This window comes from Artemia sp. Qi Xiang Cuo, chromosome 13 (genome assembly GCF_049724085.1).
Source record: "Artemia sp. Qi Xiang Cuo chromosome 13, ASM4972408v1, whole genome shotgun sequence".
Taxonomy (NCBI): domain Eukaryota; kingdom Metazoa; phylum Arthropoda; class Branchiopoda; order Anostraca; family Artemiidae; genus Artemia; species Artemia sp. Qi Xiang Cuo.
Genome location: NC_142806.1, coordinates 44981324 through 45004152, shown reverse-complemented (window position 1 = coordinate 45004152; position 22829 = coordinate 44981324). Strand labels below are relative to the sequence as shown.

General features: G+C 37.0%; 1 protein-coding gene across 1 annotated transcript in view; it reads right to left on the bottom strand.

Moving 5' to 3' along the window:
* The window catches only part of LOC148945328 (tachykinin-like peptides receptor 86C), a 668425-nt gene that overhangs the window by 603373 nt on the left and 42223 nt on the right, over positions 1-22829 (bottom strand). The window contains exon 2 of the mRNA XM_089099007.1: positions 18811-18960. Within this exon, the coding sequence (XP_088955133.1) occupies positions 18811-18960 (150 nt within the window). The remainder of the gene's footprint in view (positions 1-18810; positions 18961-22829) is intronic.

Genomic DNA, 22829 nt, shown 5'->3' with positions numbered 1-22829 from the left:
TTTAAGAACATTTAATCACGATTTTGAATTATTTTCGTTAATAGTGTTGTTTTGCCAGACATTGAAGATTCACAAAGAAAGCATCTGAATGTAGTTTTAAAGTAATATATACTCCTCTAATGTGAAAATACAACTAACGAAACCTAACCTCAATCAGTTGAATAAACACACAAAAGAAATAGAATATACATGGTTCCTTTAATATATAATTAAATACACTCCAAATTTTTAAAAATTTATTTATAAAAGCAATTAAATATATTATAATGGCAGTGGGATATATTTAAAAACACATGAACATATTTACAATGGCAGTTGAACATTTTAAATAGCACACAGAAAATGGGTCCCCCGCTCGGAGGGCCACACGCTCCCCCTTGAGGACGGGGTGGCCAGAGGCTGGATGGTTCCAAGGCAGGGTTGAGAGCCCGATGTAGGGCCGGAATGATAGCAAGATATTTAAAATGTCACTTTACGCAACGAAAATATATATATACGAGTATATATACAGACACTTTAAAATTACCAATTTTAACAACGAAAATAGATAAAAATATAAAAATATATAAATATAAAAAATATAAATATAAATAATAAAATAACAAACTGATCAACTGGAGACGGAAAACGCCTCCCCCCAGCACTGACGGAAAAACGCCCCATCCCCAAATTATAGGGCTTTCTCCAGACCGAGAACTCGTCTGTACTCTACAAATACGTCTAGATCTGAAGTAAGTTAGTGACCATGTGCTATTACCCTCACATCGTCAGTGCTTGTATAGACTATCCGATATGGTGGACATGGCATTTTTTTCGACTCGAACTATATAGTTTTTATAATTCAAATGCGAATGGCTATGACACTCGCTCTTAGAACTAAATTGTTCTCTACACAGTTCGTATTAACACTCAAGTTGAAATTTTTCTTTACATACTGCGTAGGCACCACCTTGCAGACCTGTCTTGTAGCCTCATTTTGTGTTTCCACACAGTATAACTTCGGACCGGGAGACACATCTTTGGATACCAAGTCGCTTCCCGTCTCGGATTTTTAACAATTGATTTTAGGCCTGGCACCTCACTAGCTCTGGATAAGTGGTCTAATCTCAGTTGGTGTAATCCACTCGGGAGCTAATGAGCTCACTGTTTTCCAAATCATGTAATAAATTATCAGTTTAAAATTTTAGTAATAGTGAGTCTGAATCCCCGTAAAAAACCTGAGACTCATCCCAGTTGGTAAAGTTTATTCAGGAGCTAATGTGCTCTTCATTTTTCAAATCGTGCAACAGACTAATGTTTTTATATTTCAACAGGAGAGAATCAGTGTCTCCATCCTACAATTGAATTTGACCCTCCCCCGGCCATTGGAGCTTACTCGCGTTGTATTAAAACTCAAACATGAGTTTCTTTGATATTTCTAAAATGACACTGCCAGCGGCAATGTTTTTATTTAAGACTACGTTTGTTTTCTTTCTATGAAAGAGGGCCATATTGGAGTCTTTGATCGTGAACGATGTGAAATTTGGATCTGCAATGATTCGTGTGTAATATTTTGGGTCTGTCATTATGTCATAATGACTCCTATTACACACACCCTCGCACAAGGCCTATTTCACACAAGGCCGATTTCAAAATAAGCTTAAAGATCTTTTTTTTTACCTTTGTTTCCTCTTCAAACTGTTTCTTGACATATGTGTCAACAAACGTTTTCATATATGGCTTAGGTCTCTGTGAATATTTATGACCTTGAAACCCTTGGCCAGCATTCACCGCAACAGAACGTGATGTACAATAATATTCCGTTTCGGTTCAAGATGGACAATAAGCTTTTGTTTTGAAGGTGTCCAGTTCATACCCTTATCCTCTGCCAAAGATAAATTATAAGAACTCAAAGAGTCCCAAGACACCGATATATTTATGCAGGGGAAAACAAAGACCTTTACCGAATCATGAAATTCCAAAGGTATTTCACCATCAGTTTTGAAAACCCATCCTTGTGGTCCATTCTCCTCAACAGTGTGAATGTTGGGGACATTTGGAGCAGAAGGATTGGTCAAGCTATTGGTGATTCCATTGGTAATTGATAAACAAATTCTTATCCAAGAAACACATTCGACTTTTCACCAGTGCATTGTTCAGTCGGATTGATTTCAAGGATACGATCTCAATTAAAAACATACCCTCCCTGCAGGGATCTCTCTAAAAATAAGTGATGATCCATATCAATGATCAAACCTCTTTTAGCATCAATAATTTAAAATTAAATCCATCACCAGATGAGCAGTTGAAAAATTATACCCTATATCCAACCCAAAATCCTCATAGATTTTATCGATTTTTGTACAGATAATATCCAACAACGTCAATACACCACTTCCGAAATATATTTTAAAATACTCCTACCCATTTTTACACCTTCCGTTGGCCCAAATCCTCTTGGCAAATTCATAATCGTCAGTGGTGCCTTGATGATCACGAAGTGAATCCTAAAACTCTTCGATGGGACGCAATATTTCCTCATACAGCCTCAAGGCAGAGTTGTAGTACTTGTACGTGTATATGCCCCTACACGTTGATAAATTTTACATTTCTTCATCTGGAAAGTGCAGTTTGAGGAGGGGGAAACTATTAAAATCATCGCTTTTTTGTACTTGAATCAATTGACTTAAACATATGGGGTAAAAGCTATAGGAATCTAAGAAAATAATTTTATTCAAGCACATAATACCATTATCAATTGTTTTAAAATTAACTTTTAAAACTAGCAACTTCGTAGATGATGTGGGTATGATACTATATGAAAAAGAACCATCTACATATGTGCCATTGACAACTTAACCTTTCCGCACCCGTACCAACACTGGTAATAGGAATTTCAAATTGTAGTTGGAATTGTTCATGTAAACCGGTAAAAATACTGCTGCTTAACATTTACGTTACACGATTTATGCGCAACCCCCAGAAAGTTACTCCCTCCCGATTGAATAGGATCACCCAGATGATCATGGTCACGGACTTTCACGTCCCCACTGCCCTCTACAATTTTTGTTTTTAAAAATCCCGCATATATCCCAATTTTTAAGAGGCAACTCGTCCTCTGGTGATAAACTCATTGGATAATATGTGTTTTGCAGCTGTGAGATTGCCTTATTAGCTGTTTTAATAAGTGCAACCAGAGCTGTGCCTACACAATCTTTTCCTCCCAATGTCTCAACTACATCTATCAATTGTATGGTATTACTAGAATCTTTTCGTGCATGGGCAAAGGGAACTAGAATGGCTTCATGTTCTTTGACAGAATTCAAGTTTGATACATCGTACACGTCCGTGAAATAAGCTTCATTGTCTAATGCCACCTTGTCGCTCAGCAAGAGCTTGTTCTGAAACTTCTTAAACCGCAAAATGGTATTGTTGCTCGATACCGTCTCCACGGACTGGTACCAATGACGTTTGCATTCTTTCAAGTGATTATTTAACTTTAATTTACTACGAAATCTAGATAAGCACATTGGACAGTAAAAGCTGGTCCCGTCACGCTTTTTACCCTCACTTAAAGCCCTACTCATATTTGTAATAGGAAAAAAAGGTCCAATTGAATCAGGATCTTTGGCAGGCTTGTAAAGAAGCAATACCCAGTGCTTCACTGACTCAATGGATGGAGTCCTTATGTAATATAAAACACCCTTTTTATTAATGAGTTCCACTTCTTCATATTCTTTGTCGTACTGTAATACTGTAACCCCAATCTTTAAATGTTCATTTGCCCCCCAAAAATGTCAATCTCCTTTAGTGTTACAGGATAATGCCCTTTTAAACATTTAAAATCAATTTTAAGAAATTCTGCCCCTTCTCACCCCCATTAACTGCCAAACCGTCCAAATGTGTCTTAGTTGTGTCACTCTTCGCTGGTTTATGCCACGCGACAAGAAATGATCATTTAATAAACTCTAAGCCTGTATCGAAAGAGATGCGTTGTAAACCCCCAGAAGCTCTCAAACCTGCAGTATATGTTGCACCCCCTGACCATTCCTTCCACCCCTTAAAAATATTCTTTTTTAAATTTAGTTATATGTACTTCTAATTTTTCAATAAATAAAATTACCAACCCGATCCCATTTTTATTATACCCCTCTATCCTATTGAAAATTTCCCCCACCCAATCCGAAAAAACACCGTTAAAATTATGCAAGTCAAGGTATAGCGTTTGCATCCTTGTTTGCAGGTTATATGGGCATACTTGCAAAAAAAACATTTTAACTGTAATTGATGACTTTATACTATCGTGCCCTCCCGACTCCCAAATATGGTTTTCAAGAAGCGGCCAAATCTTGCTGACATACGAGTGCGCTATTTTAATTGCATCCGTATGGATAATAACACTTGTAAGACTATTAAATGGGTCCCCAAACTCAGCCCTAAAAATACGAATATCGCGCAAAACGGTATTGGATAAGTAAAAATCAGACAATGCAAGGGATGAGCCAGCACCACTTTGCTCCCTCTATCACTTCACGATGGGGCACAGTCTGGATCTCACTGGATGGTAGCTGTTCCATCCATTCATGGTCCCTATCAAGGCCGAGACCCTGCACGAACACATGTAAGTCGAACACTACGGGAGCTACATTAACCGGAACCACATCCACACTCAAAACCCCCTCGTCTTCACTACCCTCCAAGGGATGTTCCATGTTCATAAGTGACTCAACATCCTCATAGAGGTTGTAGGCCCCTTGATATGCTGGTATACGAACCTAGAAAAATAATAAGAGCGCATTAGCTCGCTGGAATAGTTCACCATAAGAAAAAAGAATAGTTAAGAGTGATCATATACGAGTGACTCTAAATGTAATGTCCTTCCATAGGAACCCTTTACATGTATTATGAACATAGATGGGCAATGTGACCCCACGAAGTTTTATTCCCATACTACTGACCATATTCTTAATGGGTTTCCAAAGACCCCTTTCGGTTACACTAATGGTTATAAATGTAACAAGCCTCCCTCATTGGATTTATTCAGAGCTTGGACTCCATTACTAGCAGTTAAGAATATTAAAGCTTATGTTTTATAGAGTCTTACCGAGGGGGGATTGGGGTCGGGGCAGGCTTCAATTATATCATCGATTCATCCCTGTATCTCCTAAGCACCTCCCTCTGGAACTGCACCTAGGAGGTTATTCAGCATATCATCTATTATTTGGTCAAAATTGACCCGAAAAAAGTAATTCCTTTTAGCAGTTAAAAAATGTTGTAGTTGCTCTGAAAAAGTTTGCAACACTACGTCGTTCAGATAACCTTCAAAGAGGACAAGAGTACTTGTTTTAGTTATTTCTTCTGGAAGTGTAACAGCATATAACCTCGACCTTCAATATTCTAAGGAATAAGAGCCGTTATAATACTGAAAAACCTTTTTGGGTGAATAGCATCAATATTCTTAATAGTTACCAGAAAAAATTAGTAAAATAGCCCTACAATACTTTGAATGTCTTAGGAGGGGGTTTCTCCTACGGTAAACTGAAAAATTTGTGAAAGTTCAGAGCTATTGATAAAGCTATTAAGCCAGAACTAATGAGTAAGCCTTTATTAACCTAAAGGAATGGATTATTTTTTAGGATAGGCAAAAGTCGGAGAAGTTTATCTCACATTAAAAATTAGTAAAAAGTCTTTCAAAGCCTGAAAAGGTGAAACGAATGCTGTCCGATAGTAAACTAAAAATTGGCAAAAAAAGCCTTTAATAGGTTGTAATTTTTTTAGTGAAATAGCCGTGCATTGCTTTTAATGTCTTAGGAGGGGGTTTCTTTGACAGTAAATTAAAAAATTAGCAAAAAGTCTCTCAGAACTTTTTATATAACTATTAATCCATAACTAACGAATAAGCGCTATAAAAGAACAGATATTCCAGTAGCTGGAGAATTACATCTCTCATAAAAATTTAGTTTTTAGCGTTAAATCATAATGAAAAGCCCTTCAAAGCTTGAAAAAAATGGATTATTTTTTTTTGGGTAGGGCAATAGCTGGAGAAGTATATCTCGCATAATATAATTTAGTTTTTAGCGCTAGATCTTAACGAAAGGCCTGAAAAGGTGAAGTAAATGCTCTCCAGTAGTAAACTATAAAAATTGGCGAAAAAATACCTTTAATAGATTGTAATTTTTTTTAGTGAAATAGCCCTGCAATACTTTTAACGTATTAGAAGGGGTTTATCCGACAATAAACTAAAAGAAAAGCGAAAAGTGGCTCTTCTAAGTTGAAAAAAATTAGTGAAAAGCCGATCAAAGCATAAAAAATGGATTCTCTTAGAACCAGGAAGACCCTAGTTATTTTCCTTTGTTAGCCTGAACAAGAATACACATTAGCTAGAAAAAGTGGTAAGTTCCATATCGCACCAATAAATATATATAAATTTACTTACATCTTAAAATTTTACCGATGAACTGGTGGCTTGAGTGCACTATCATGGGCTTGCTCAGGCAGCACAGCAGCTCTTAGGCTGGAAGCTTGTGCAGACAGCGGGGAAGCTCGATAGGTGGGAGCTTGGGTAGGCAGCATGGCAGCTTGATGGATGAAAGCTTGGGTAGGCAGCATGGCAGGCTGATAGGTGGGAGATTGTACTGGCAACGCAGCAGCTCGAAGGGTGGGAGCTTGGGCTGGCCTAATGTTTGAAGGCCTTACAGGGGTTGTATCATTGACCTTTGTCCTCTTTGATGGTGGTGGTAATTGTGGGAAATCGTAGAAAAGAAACAACAAAATATAGTATAAAAACATTATTTATTGGAAATGACCCCTCTTGAGTCTAAATCTTTTCCTTCTGGAAACTATAGTTTTTTTTAAAGTACTTAAATACACCTGTCATTGTCTGGAACCCTCTCCAGCTTTTAAAATATGCTATTAATCACCTAGGAGCGGATAAAATAGGCTTGGTACGTGCCTTGGAAATAGCCACCCAGGACCGGTGTTTTCGCACTGTCAGAAAAACTCTCCAGCTTTTAAAAATATGCTATTTAAAGAGACAATAAAATCCGAGGCATCATATTGAAGTTCAGGCCAAGATTGAGAATATGGTACTTATTCAAATGATTATAAAATGGACTTGGTACGTGCCTTGGAAATACCCATCCAGGACCGATGTTTCCTCATTGCCAGAAACCATCTCCTGCTAATAAAAATATGCTATTACTGGTCTAAGAGTTTTTACTGCTTTCAATTCCCAGAAATCGAAATTAAGACCATTTTTTTGTTTAAATGGTCATAAAATAGGTCCTGTATGAGCCTTGAGAGAAATAAACCCGACAATCAGTAGTATGTAGTCTTAGGATGGAAATAAATGTCTTATCATTTGGAAAAATTGTAAATATTTTATTAGGCAGCTTGTGAGAATAAACCCTACAATCACTAGTGTTGTAGCTGAGAGCTACATTTCACCTTAGCGTGTTCTTTTTAAAGGTGCCCCTTAGGCACATTTTCCACCCCCAAAATAAAACACTGACTAATCATATAAAAAATGTATCATCTCCGTTAGATTTATTATTGGTTGACAAAAGATTTTGCATAATTACGCCCCAGAAATAACACCCACTTAATCACTACAGATGTTTGCCAATTTAGACAGAGAGAGCACGAATCAAATTTGACGAATCGTATACCATAAGGTTTAAGCGGGGGGACAAAAAGGCAGCTTTTTCAAATAAAGTATTTATTAACGAAAAGAATGATTTTTTTGAATGGATTAATGTACCATCGATTGGAGGGGGGGGGAAGAGGCTTTTTACATGGTAAATAGGGAATAATATGAGGCAAAAAAATGAGAGTAATCTTCATAATGTGTGGAGAGAGGGGGGAGTATAGAAAAATAGGGTTAGTTTCAAAGAGGTTCTTATATAGAAAAATAGACTTACTTCTTGGTAACGAGAATTATCCATTTTCTTAGAGAGTTGAGGATCTTTCAAAATTTGAAATAGGACTGATGTAGATTCTCATTTTCAGTATCTATTTATAGTTCCCTGGGCACGAAGGAAGTGCATTGAGTCTTCTATTTATTGTACTCCTTGGACAAAGAGGCATTTTATGGCACTTCTATTTGTAGTAGTCCTTGGAAAAAGGAAGGATAATACATATGGATCCTGGGTGTCTCCAAAAAATTCGACAGACGTCTAGACTCTATAACAAAAATGGCTACGAATCGTGGTTTCTATTTATAGTGCCCTTGGGACAAACGGCTTTGCTTGGGACTTCTCTGTATAGTGGGTCAAAGTGGAGATAATACAATGGGTCTGGATTTCCATGAATTCAATAGACGTCTAGACTCTATAACATAAATGCTTACGAATCATGACAAAATGGTGTCTAATATATCAGACTAATATTGTTTTATGGGAAATCATAGATTTTTTTTTATACTGAAACAAGATTGTATCATAAACACCTAGAAACAAGGGCTATCATGGGATTCTTGCCCTCTAGCCGGTAGAAAGGGACCGGATTGCACAGGTGCGACATCTTGAGGGTCTAGTAGCTCCACTTATACATCTCCTTTCCGACCGGTGGAAATCCCTTTCTAATTCCCTATCTGACCAATGGAACTGCCTATGGCATCACTACTATTAGTTAAAATTTGAAAATGTGATATATTCCTGTGGAAGTTTCTAAAGTTTTTATTTAACAGTTTTTAATGAAGTAAGATTTTGATCTCAATAAACTCAATATAATTTCCTTTCTAAGTTATTTTCTATAATTTTGTTGAAGGTTTTCACCATTTTAGTTTTTTGTTCACAAAATTCCAATTAAAAAGAATCAACCCTCATTTTTCATATACCCCCTTGAAATCATTTCATCCTACTTGGTGGTTCTAAAAGGAAAGCAGGCTAAAAATAAATAAATAAAGTCCGTTGAAAAGAATAACTTTTTAAATTTATTTGGCAAGATTTTTTTATCATTATAAAAGAGTTACGGTACTGGCTTCAATATGTGTTTAAGATATAGCTGAGATTTTTTTTCATTTCATAGGAAATTGTTTAGTAACACGATTATTAGTTTTCTATTAATATCTAATGTCTGATTACTTTTTATTACCTGGATAATTAATAAGGAGTTAATTGTCCTTCCAAATCAAATTAGCCTAAATAAAATATAAAATTTTAAGGGTAAAGTTTTCTGTTCAACAATCTTTAAGTTTCCATATCCTTCATTTTACACAACTATTGTTTAAAATGTTTAAATTAAGGCAGAGTTCATTATTATATCTTTAAGATTTATAGTTAGCACACAGTTCGTGGCAATAGACTTTTAGTGAGGAAAGATTTTTGCTAATAATAACCGACCCTTTAAAAAAGCGAGTTTTGTAGAAAAGTATGCATCAAAAGCATACGTTTTCTATGAAGATTCTAAATATAGAAAATTTACAAGGCTCGTAGTTAGATACTAAAAGGAACGATCTTTAGAAAACTTGCTTTTCTAAAAAACAAGGAGAAATCACCTCCAAAATTTTGGTTATCTGGACGAAAATTGCAAAATAGGATTCCTGATACCAAACAACCTTGTTGTAGAGGTTTCAGACCCCTATCTGCAAGACTGCGAAACCTTATATTCTTTCTGAGAAGGATGATCATGGGTGCTTGTTTAAATGTTTGCTTGTTTTCATTTTATATTCTCCAGGGTTGATCGTATTAAACCAAAGGTACTAGAGCACCAGATACAGGCTCTTTGTGTTGTGGAGCAACACTACTGCTCTCGCAGCTGGATTTTTTTCGTGACTTGTGGTCTGTACCCCCGAAGTGGCAAGAGATGCATACTCGAAAGTTTTTCCGGGTATGGGCATCTTAAGACAGGGCAGAAAAGTTGATGCGAAGTTTGTAAAATATCCAGTAGTTTTCCAGAAAAAATAAATAGTGGTGCAAAATATAACAATCCTATCTGGGAGAGTAATTTTTTCAGAATAAAACTATGTCCTACTCCTGCATAACATTTACTTATTTCTCCGAGAAGGTGAAAAACAAAATTCCGTATCTCTTCTACATTTCTTGGAAATAATTCTGGAAAAGTCTACTGCCAAATTTCAGCTTATTGGGTTGTTTCCTGAAATTTTTATCATATACATCTTTTATTTTAATCGAGTAATACTATGGAAAGTACGTAAGATGACATGAATTATCTTATATACTAAATTACTTCGTTCACTCGGAAATAATTCCCTAAGTTGTCATTACGCATAAGATTCGTTGATATCCTAGAGGTAATTTTCTATTATAGACAATATAGAATCTTTTTTCCAACGCGGATAGACAAATTTTGATATTCTAAAAATTGATTCTGAAATTGTTTTAAAAAAACAAAACCTTCTGGTCCTTTTTGTAATTCTAAGGTCTGATTTGACAAATTTCCTAGGTTTCGTCTCAATAAAAAGTCCTAGCAAGGAAGCTAAACTTTTCAGAAACTAAATCAATTTGATTACTGAACTGATTGAGCTTTATATTATCTCTTCAAGAACACAAGCAAAATTTTCTTATCTCTCATAAATTTTTGGAGAATAATAATGTAAATCCTCATTTAAAAACACAAAAGTTGCGATTGTTTTTAATTTTTCTCGATTTTTTTATTTTGAACTTTGTTATATTTTTCATTTTTAGATCCAAGAAAAATAAGCAAAAAGATATATACTCCTCAATAATTGAAATGAACTGTACAATTATAAATAATTTCTAAAGTTTTCATAACGCATTGATAGATTTTTTTCCACATAGTAAAATTGTTTTTTCAAAGCGGATAGACAAATCTTAATCTTCTAAGAACTGGAGATTACATCGGTTTTCAAAAACTAAGAATCGTTTTGTGATTTTTCTATTTTGAAGTTTTGATTTTTGAAAATTGCCTTGTCTCAATAAAATGCCATAGCTTCGAAACTTGAGATTTAGAAATGAACTAGCTTTAAATGTTGGTAGAACTTCATGTTATCTTCTTGACATCATAGGTAAATTTGCTCTATCTCTCATGAAGTTTTGGGAACTACATCTGGAAATCCTGATATAAAAATAGAACTTCATATATTTTTTTATTTTTTTTTCGAAAATCTTCAAATTTGATGACTATTATATTTAAAATGTTTAATGCCATGTAAAGTAAGCTAGTTGACACGCACTATTCTATATCGACAATAAACTTCCCACTAAGAAATAAAAGTTTAGATTATTAAAAATTTCACAGACGTTTATTGACCGCAACCAATTATAAAAAGTCTTAATGCACATAAAAAAAAAAAAAAAAAAAAAAAAATGCGGATGCGAAGTACACAATTTACGAGATTGCTAAGCAGGTGGTAGGTTCAAAAGTGCCCTTTTATTCAAATTTTTTGTCCATGGGCCTTCAGATAAATATAAAAGAAGGATGCGGGTGAGGGGGATAGAAATTAATCACTAATGTATCTTGATACTCGGAAACATTTCTGTACTAGGCTTGTAACATGGGTGCTGAAGGGTAAAAGCTCTTCTCTTAGTGGAAAAAAAAAAATTATCTGTCAGAGAAAACGCTCAAGAGTTTCCTATAGTAAAGAACCATGAGGTTTCAATACATTATTTTTTCCCATGAGCCACTTCATATGGAAAGGGCGGTCGTAAAACTTTCGAGATTGCTCATTTGATTTTCAAATTGAAAGTCTTAGTGATCTTTCTACCCGTCAAAAGTGATCAGTCCAAAGGTCAAACAACTATGCCTCCAGGGTAGATATAACCCCCACAGCCACCCGGGGCAAGGGCCGTAAGTTATGAAAATTGCCCATTGTTAATATACAAGGTTTTTTTGTTGGGAAAAGGGAACATATTTTATCCTAGGTCTCCAAAAAGGCTTAGGGAATTAAGGCGAAGCCTTAATAGTACAGTAAATCTACGAAACTCTGGGACAAAATTGCAATGTAAAAGATTTTTACACCGTCTAGCAGAGAAAAATTCTGTACAATATATCAAAAGTCCTCAAAAAACCCCTTGGTGGAACAGGGTAAAAATGGGGGAAAGGGAAAAATTGGAAAAAAAACCGAAGCAGATTTATTGTGCGCTCGAATTTTACGTCTGCTCTTTTTCTGCGTGGAGAACTCGAAAAAAGAAAGTCATATTGTTTTATCGCTGAACTTGGTTCGATCCCCCCTTTAGTGGGGGAGGAGGAGGGGAAAATAGTTTCCTCGAAAGTTGTGCGATATGGCTGTTCAAAATGTTGCCCCCAAGGTTTTTTGACTCGATGATTTAAAAAAAACATGGTATTAGATTTGTATCTTGCTTTTTTGTGCTGTTTTCACTGTAGGGGATACAATGCATCGGACCTTCGGAGTACGTGGGCAGATTTACTTCGACTATATAATAGAAACATAAGACAAAATTAAATTAAAAAAATGAAACATATCAGGTAACTTCAGTAATCACAGCAAAAGATAATTACGGTTTTGATTGATCTAAGAAGGACAAGATCAAGGATTTGTACTAAAAATCTTCTTCTTTATCGTTATAAACAAAAACATTTTTATTGGAACACGCAGTCCCTTAGCAGTCTTTGCAAGCAGGTGTGCAAGGCAATGAATTTTTTTTTGGCAACTACAACGTGAACTGTCACAGTTGGAACGAGTGCAGCTGGAACGAATCACTAAATGCAGCTGCAGCTGCTGCTGCATTTAGCAGATGAGGCGGATTAGGGCAGATGTCTGTCAGGATCGGAGTGAGGCGTCCGTTACGTAATTGCCCACCCCAGTCTTTTGGGTCAAGTTCTGACGCAGTATTAGGCCATTCCATTACCTGATAGAACAATCTATAAGAATGAATTTTCACAGCCGACAGAGTTAGTGGAAGTCTCCCTGGGTTAACAAAGGTTGATGTCTTTGAGCTGTTCAGTTTTTTAAGAAAAACCCTGTACCTAGCTTTGCTGAGACCCTCCCCTTTCTGAACCTTGTAGAAACACAGCAAAATATTTTCTCCGGCTCGCTGGACTTCTTCCTTCGTAAAGCGCAGATTAAGGAATACTTCACAGTTATTCCCAAATTCTTCCTGGCTTTTCAGGAATGGCGTTACAGCCTACTTTCCTATCCCAAACAAACGGGACGTCGTGTTGCAACCAAGAAAAGCGTGGTCTACAAGAATAGAGTGACATACCTGTTCCAACGATCTTTTGATAAAGCTGATGCACCAGTATTTAGTTGACAGCGCTCTTGACCTGGTACTGGTTTTGAAGTAGAGATCTCTGGCTTCTGGAGGCAGGGGATGGAAGAGAAGGATCAATAAATCATTGTCGTCTCTGATTACTGCGGTTACCCTTTCCTTGGCCCCGTTAACACCTGTTAATGCAATAAGAACGACCACATCTCTCTCTGCATGAAGGACGGTGAGGGCAGCTTGGATAAGCTTCTTACCAATAGCTCGAATAATGTTCTGCTTGTGGTTGGGATTCCGCAAGAAGCCCTCCTTCTTCCTTTGCAGCTTCATACTCAGTGTCAAAGACGACGGAAGCATTTGAATACTTCTGTGGCACGTATGAAACGTAACTGTTGCAAATCTGTTCGGAAGTGCTTCCTGTTTTCCATGGAATATTCTTGAGTGGCCATCCACCATCGATCACGTATTTTTCCGGCTCTTTTGATTTTCCGGCTCTTTCCAAATAGCTGTCGCTAGCTCTGCTTTATGTGGCTGTCACGTCAGGCTTGAAGATTCGAAAAGGGCAGTAGGATAGCTGGAGTGTTCGAATCTGAGATTTTATTCCGTATTCCCTCCGGCAGTAGTTGCCACTGCAGCAAAACGTTGGAAGAAAGACTTGCATAAATTTCTCTGTCTTCACCGTCAGCTTCGGAAATGTTGCCTTGATAGGCCATCGTAATCACTTTGCTTTTGTGCTTGAAGATGTAGCAATCTACATCGGTGTCGTCCATTGACTTCATAGTTTCTTTTCCTATCGGCTTTTCTGCATCCACGTTGACATCCCTTTCTGCTGTCATACCATTATATATATTGCGAAATTGAGTGCAGTTGTCGCACGGAAAGTACTGTGCAAAAAAGCTACTGAAGCCTTTACGTCCTTTCTATCTCTTTCTATCCGACCTGATCTCGTGGAAACGTGATGGTCAGACGAGCTGTGGAAACGAGCTGGTCTTGCGTCGCATTCATTTCATTTCCTCTCGTGAGTCCCATGCTTGTTTTCAGCAACCTCATCAGTAATTGCTCAATCATTAAGTCGGGAGAGAGCACAACCCAAAATCTATCACTTCTTTGAATAACAAACATCCCATCCATGACGTCTTTACACTGGTTCTGGTTACTCTCTTTCAGCTCTTCCATTTGCTGAAGAAATATTCTCACGGATCTCGTCTACAGGTTGTAGCCTGCAGCTGCAAAGTGAGGTAGCATCTCAGAGAGTGCTTGAAGATACTTCACCCAGTTTCCAGTCCGTTCTTCCCTGATGGCCTTCTTAAGCACTTCAAACATTTCTGAATGATAAAGCCATATTTTTGCAGTCCTGTTGTTCTGCAGCGTGTCTCAAAACCCCATCATTCGCGTTTGGATTCGACGCACTACGTATGCGTTGGATGCGTCTTCAAGGGTTACTTCCTCATTCTTTAGAGCTATACATATTGTCGAAGCTTCTGCAAAGTCTTGATGAATTGCACGCATGTCATCCTTGCAGTTGGAACCATAAGATTTGCAAATGAGAGTGATCTGCGATGCCGAATCTATAAGCCCATGTGCTCTCATGGCTCTTGAAGCAACCTTACCTCTAAGGATTGTACCATGAGTAAAATGCGATGTATTTAAAAAACCAAAATACAGTTCCTTCTTTCTAAAGATAATTGTGACTTCCTCTAATTAAGTTAAATCTAATTTCAAAAATGAAAAATCCGTAATCATCAAAGAGAAAAGTGCAGTCATCCCCAGAAAATGGACGGTACGATCAAGCTTTACATTTCGCTAAGAGAGTGAGTAATAAAAAAAGATGCTACGTACAATAGTTCTAAGGAAGTTTAAACGATTATAGCCGTATGACCGCCTAGATCATCAAAAATACTTAAGAAAGATTATTTGACGAAGGGATCGCATCATTGGACCATGTGAGCCAATGGCAAGCCAGTCCTTATAGCGCAGGATGAAAGAACTGCGGGTGTTAGTGGGGTAAAAGTGTTTTTTAAAAATATTCGTAAAGGAGAGTCAGGACCATTCAGATAGAATTCTTAAATTCTTTCGTGTTGTATCTCGGTCACCGTTATTGTCATTTGGAGTGACCCACTGCTGTTCACCTAAATATGTAAGTTCAATAAATCTATTGCTTTTTTATCTGTGTTTATTTCATTTTATATGTCCGTATCTAGCCTAGTGATAGCTAATTAGTTCGCATGTCTCCAAGGTAGCGCTCCCAGAGGAATCTGATCTCCAGATAGCTCGAGAAAAAAGAGGCCACATTCATATATCTACATATTCTATTTTCTCCCATTAATTGAGGGCGGCGCTAGCCTATTTGACACAATCTTTAGCGCTATAAGCGGCGCTATCGGAGAAATTACAAGGTGTAAGCTCACGACCTTTGGGCATAATATCGCCTTTATCGCGGTCAGTATTTAGTACCACATTGAGTATAGCCAGACAAATTTACCATCGCTACAAATGCCCAAATTTTTTATCGCTACAAATACAAAATTTTCCATCGCTACAGGATATACTTAATGGTGTTAACAGCATATAGGCATTTGAGCACTTCTTTTATTCCTGTTTCCGTCATCAATCGCCCAATCGCTCCAAGAAAGCTCATACGGCAATGGAGACCACCGATCATTAGAACTGCTGCCTTGATATGACTATTAGAAGGCCCAGCATTGATGATCTTCAGTGCTTTCATGTACAAAGGTATGGTCCAAGGTAACAACTAGTAGTACCATTCCAGGCTGGCGTGTTTTATCGGAGATAAAACTTAAGGTCGTATAGACATAAGAAGGATCGGAGGGATTATAGTCGATTATAGGCAGAAAAACAATCGACAAAGCACTTTTGTATGACCCATGGTGAATTGTTTGCATAAATTCACCCCATCCGACCCGTTTCGTGTCATGTATCCAGCTTGCATGCCATAGTAGGTCAATGCCATCGATCTTGTTGTCGAAGGTGATGGTTGGGATGGGTTTGTGCACAAGACTGTTCTTCTGGTAGTTTCTGTTGTAGAAGAAGAAGAGCGCTTGTCCAACCTGCTGGAGTGCTTCAAGGTTTACAACTACTTTTGGGATTATGATTAAAAATTTGGGTAGCCTTGGTGTGGCAGCAGCTAGCATGCCCATCCAATGGAAAATACGTTTTCCATCGATATTGAAAATATTACATTGTCGCCAATGAACTGGATAAAAGTTTTAGAAGTTATCCCTGGAAATTCTATGCCATGAGTTACTGCGGCAGAACGCTCGAATCGAACCACTTCAGAGTAATACTTAGAAAAACCTAGCCTATTCAGCTCATCGATGAGAAAACATGAACCGGATTGCTAGTGTAGGTGGACTCCAAGGTATTCTTGTAAAAGAGCGAGCAAAGATTGGGGACGGCAAGCCTGCATTATTGCTTGACCGATTGAACCTACCAGTATGTAAATCTCCAGCAAACAGGAAAAGAGAATCACCAGGGAATAGGATATTAAACTCTCATCAAAACGGTGTTAGGGGGTTTTAAAACCGAGTTGATACACTTTTCTCTCTTCTCCAGATTCTGTAGAGTCTTCTGACTATCTTTTCCCTTTAGAGGATATCTTGATTTCCCCCTCTTTTTCCTGGTATCTAGAAAACGGGTGAAAGGATAATGACAGAGCAATCACAGTAGCATATTCATTCTTCTCGCACTGGGAAACCCCAGTAAACAAGTATTGCAGACTGCTGTATAGGATCTTTATTTACTCCCTCTTTTCCCCCTGTAAGTGGGGAAACGACTGATTACACAGCAATAAAAGAACGCACATTTGATCTTTTTGGAGCCAAGAGCATTAGGAATGCCATTCTCAGCATAAAAAATACGGGTCGTAGATTTTCGAGTTTGCTCCTGGATTTTCTCCTTTCCCCCCGTTTTTCACCCTGTTCCACCAAGGGGATGCTTGGGGACTTTTGATATGTTGTACAGAATTTTTGTTTGTACAAAATGGTGTAAAAATCATTTATATTGCAATTTTTTCCCAGATCGTCAATTTTTTCCGTATATTTACTGGACTATAAAAATATGTTGAGAAAAATGTCGAACACAATCAGAACAAACTATGTGCATGCTCGTCGTGATAAGGGCGTATCAGTAATATCTAAGGAACAGTTGAGTATATAAATTTGAAACTTTTAGGGTACTTTGAGGGAGATGTTGAATAAGGATCAGAGGGTAGCCAGCCCCACTCCCCTTGCCCTTTTCATATCCAGGCTATTATATCCAGGCCTTTTTTGGTGACCCTAACTATATGGCAACTATGACTGTGCTGCTTCAACTACTACTGTTACAACAAGGACTATTGAAGGAAATCAAAAGAGCTTTACTGCATTATAATTATCAAAATGCCATTGTGCATACAAATTGTTAAGTGGGCATATATGCAATATCTAACGAATGACTGAGGTTATTAGGTTGAATTTTTTTTAAATATTGAGGGGATGTCGCACTAATTAAACACACACAAGGTACATCAAAGTTGTCAAAAAGGAGGTACCTGGGGTATTTTGGTATTTTGAAACCTTTGTGGAATGCTAAGGGGGATCTTAAGCAAAATTAAAAGACTCTATATGCATCCAGGTTATCAAAACGACAAATCTTCAATATTTCAAAAACAGTTAGACCCAGCAGCCACGGGGCAACTGTTTCAAGACAACAGTTGGAAACTAGTCTCATCTGCAGCGGATTTACGACCAGTTTGCAACGAAAATGAAACGTGTATCCTCCCAGGAAGGTGAGTGGTTGTAGATCAGTTGTGTCTAATTGAGCAGTGCAGTGTGGGTTACTATCTTGAGTTCCAACGAGGAAGACTTAATTGATTACTATCAGTACCGCAGGTTTCGTAGGCCTCAGAGGAAGTACTTCGGTCCATCCCTACTTGGAAAAGAATGCAAAGTCTCGTATGTTCTTAGCAGCAAAAAAACTGTCTCAAACAGATAGAAAGTTTATCGCATTTTACGGAATGTCGAAGGATACAGCTTACAGCTACAATTACAGGATACAGCTTATAGTTGTATAGCTGTTCATGCTTCTCCACTTCTCCTACAAATTTCACATTTAATTCCTGGTCTGACATGTTGAAAGCCGAGATAATTTGACAATATAAACGCAGTAGCTCCCGAAAATATCCAAAAAATTCCACGTTTAATTCCTGGTCTGACATGTTGATTTGTTTTCTTTTTTTGTGCTCCATCTGTTTTTTTCATTGATGGGTATTAAATACATTCATTCATTCGTTCAATGACCCTTGCATGAATGTAGTTACGATATTACAATGTTAGCTACTCTCTAATTTTCTAATGACTCCCCCCTCCAAAAAAATTGAGGCATTTTTAATGGGTATTTTGTGTGTAAATGAGGCCTTGCTCAGTAATTCCCATGTAACTGGAACTTCAGGTAAAATATGTTTTTAAATTAATGCCAGTGACTTGTGGAGTGTCAGCAATAGAAAACAATACCTCGATCTTATCAATATCACTATGGTTAGTTGGTTTATAGTATATCCCATTATTAAAATCGTTTGCAAAAATAGTATGTACCTTGATCTATCAAATTTTAATTGTACCTCTCTTCATCAACAGCGGGGCATATTCCTACGTTTCTTTTGTTGAAATATAAACACTATTAACCTTACCTAGGATGACCCAAACGACAAGGAAGTTCCCAACGATCGCAATCACTAGCATTCCAACAAACGCAACTGACCATAATATTTGCTCTTTATGAGACATTTCATTTAGTATCATCGATTCATTCAGTCTCAATTCTGCACCAATTCCGCTTCCTGAAAACAAGATTGCAAATCAAAGAAGCAAAAGCAGCAGTCATATCTATGGATAAAAAACATTTTTCTCATTTTTCGGTCTTTCCCCAATAACAATAAAAAAGATTTCATTTTGATTTCCGGTCTATCAGCTATTCAGCTTTTACCAAGGAAGGAACTATAAGAAGAAAACAGGTTCAGAATATTAACTTTAATTAGAATATTTATGTTCCGTATGACTATATCCTAAATTTATTCTGAATTATTGAATCAGAATAAATAAACTGCTGTCCTCACTTGAGTGAATGTTTTTTTGGCTGAATAATACACTTTTATATGCATAGCGAGCATTTAAATATTTGATAGATATCTGTCAGAAATAAGTCTATGGCAGAAATTTGGTAAAGGTGGTGGGACTTAAATTAGTTTTTAGTTCCACCCGCTATCACTGAGTACCAGTGCTCCTCTCCTTTGTTCTGAGTACTGATTAATTCCGTATTTTCGTTTAAACATTTACAAAATCTGTCTAAAATGTAAACAACAATAGCTCCAGAAGTAAAAATTTTAATTCGAGGGAATTGCCATTCCCCTTTCTATAAATAAAATAGGTGAAGAAACTTTTACCAAGTATGTAAGTAGAAAGGCACCTATTGACATGGGACGACACCCCTGCTGCCACCTACAACTTTTTTACATAATTTAGTCAAGGATTATCGATCTATTGTTGTTGTTCTTGTTTGGCCACGTTTAATGACATGAGGGGTGATTAACATAATCGATTGGGAATTTTATTGATCTAGGACTCGTGACGGGGCACCAAATATGGGCATAGAGTCCCTAGGGAGATGGTTTTCTCACTTTTATGGATGTTTCTTGGAGGGTTATGAGTGTTGGTCAATTTATTTGATGCTTTTCACGGACGTCAATACCCATTCATGTCTGTTGTATGGATTTTGTCTGTTAGAATTAAAAAACAGTACTTTTTTCACTTTGATTGATGTTTTCTGGATTATTGAGTATAATGGAGATCAGAGTCGATGACATCTTTTTTCAAGATCGATTGATTGTTGTTGTTGTTATTGTAAGTGCATGCTCGAGGCGAATGTTATGATCCAGTAATAGGAAACAGTATTTGTTGTTGTTGTTGTTTTGGCCAAGTGCATGCTCGAGGCGAATGTTATGAGTTTTCAGGAATAGGAAACAGTTAGATCACGTGTTTCCTTCTCAGCCAATCAGCGAGTCGGTTTACATATTAGCGGCGGAGGGTATATGAGGAAAGGATTTTTCTATAGTTTTTATTAGTCTGTGAATAGAATTCAAAGGAGTGAGAAGAACAGTTTGACTTTACTCATTTGGATATATATATTTGTGTTTTGATGATGAGTGGAATGTTTACCCTCTTAGAAGTTGATAGTGGAGCTGATGGTAATAATACAAGAGCACCAAACACTGCGGTGGAAATCACGAGAGGATCACGGCTTTGTCTGGAATGGGATGAAGTATATGCAAGATGTGTGATATCCTTGAGCAAATTTAAAATGGAGGATCAATTATGTTTCGCTGCAAAAATTGATATAGCACATGTGAATAGACTTCAATGTGCTTTAAGTGCATTGGTGAAACATATCGAAGACAATAAACTCTATCGCTAATTGTACATGCTTAGTATTATTGTTGTTGTTGTAATTATTCAATAAAATTGTTTCGAAATCGAAAATGTTCCCTTTCTTTTCTGGTTAGGGTTAACGAATCAGGCTCAGTCTAGAGTCAGCATTCAGAGTGAAAGGTTTGAAAAATGAATAAAATTGAGAAAGAGATAATTATATAAAATCCAGTGCTTATGGAAAAGCATTTGATTTTGGATGAGGATTTTCTCGAGTTATCTCTTCAACGCAGGATATTCTCTCGTTAGGGAACACTTGACAATATAATGAGGAGTGATTCTCCTCCATTGGACAATTATATGAAATTTTTAAAATGTGATTCAAATGCTTATAGTCATTTTATTGATTTATTAATTGGAACAAAGCAGAATATTATAGTAGATATACTTTTGAAAACATTGCCAATGGATTCAATGTAGATGGCTCCTCCTTCAAAAGAGGCAACGTCACAGAGTTACTCCTCTCCCCATTCCCCTCACTGAATTTATGGAGCGAGGCCGATCAGTTTCGTTTTAACTTTGAGGGAGTTGACATTGGAAACCGAAAAAAATGTTCTATACATGTCCATTGTGAATGTACACTCTTGACAGATAGACCCAATGTGAGAATTGTACAATTATTGATGACTATAGTGAAAAGTGCAAATTATGTAATCCTTGTAAATTTCATAGAGGCTATGCAGTACAAATTAAAGGATGTAATTTATGTCTTGAGGAGGTGTGTGACTCTCACCCTAGAGGACACCTGTGCTCCAACTGTCACTATGATAAATGTGATCAGTGGGAGAATACTTACCCCGCTATGATTGGAAAAAATCCCAAACGTGATTTTAGTTTATTTCTACGAGATTGGTATCGTCGCGGATCTAAATTATTCTGGGAAGAGGAATCTTGTCTACGATTCAACTGTTGGGGTAACAAAACAATTTGGTTTTTACGTCATCGTTGTGACGACACTACCTACTATGACTATAAGCCAAGTGATTTTTATTTGGCAGTTACTGATTGTGATTCACCATTTGAAAACACTGTATGTGATATTGCTTCAAATAGACAGATTGAAACTCGTGAATTTCATAATATGAATGCAAATAGTATCATTGACTATACAAAGAGATATGACAAGAGTGAAGTTACATTGTACTGTAGAAAATGTGAACCTGACTTTGCAGTCAATCAATATCAATATACACTGAATCCAAATGATTTACTGGCATTATTGGTTCACGACAGTTGCCTATACACCGAAGAAGAAGAAGAAATCTGAAGTGAAGATTTAAAGAAATTGTTGTATATATACATTTTACTAATAAACAAATTCACAAACATTTCTTGACAGTTTTACTCTTAGGGCACTGAAATCAATACTGTACTGGTCTGAAAAAATATTTTCCACTAGAAAGTCGTTCAGACGTGGATTGTCACTATAAATGTGGAGAAACTGCTTGTAAGTATAGCCGCGACATCGGAACAAAAAATATAGTTGTGCATGGAAGCCACAGCTTTTAGTCGTTAGATCCTGCACCCTCTTCCGATTTTGAATAATAGTTTTCCCACTGTTCTCAATATAGTTGCTGATGTGAGGTGTGTAAAATGTATAGGGTAGACCAAGAGGATCAAAAATTCAATCGTCTTCATTGTTTGAAAGATGCACAGCCAATGACCCGTCAGCACAGTCGACCTTCTGCTATTAACAATAATCAAGGTATCGTTGACACTTTGAATTTTTCCAAGAAAGTCCGAGGGTAGACAATAGGATTTGTACTGGGACATGTAGGGGTCCATATTAAATACATCGATTATTTGACTTGTGTTCATGGTGCCAAGTCTAGTAGAACACTGCCTTCGGGGGTGATTTCCCAATAGGTTTCATATTGATTTAGTGAAATTAGTGCAATACTCTCAGCCAATGGGTCGGCAAATGTACACTCTAAACGCACACTCCCCGTACGTACTATAATCATATCCTGTGTGCCAGACAAATCTAGCACAATGATACCATGTGTTTTGGCAAGCATATCTTCGGTTATACCATTTTCAAATAGTTGAAAGTCATGATCTAGGGTTTGCATGGTCAACTCATACAATTTTCTATAGGATTTATCAAAAGATAGATTGTAGAGTGGGATACCATTTACTTTGCAGACAAGAGATGAAAGTCCAAACATTTCGAATTTATGTGGGCATCCAGTGCACGATCCTATTGCACTGGCTCTTTTAACAAATG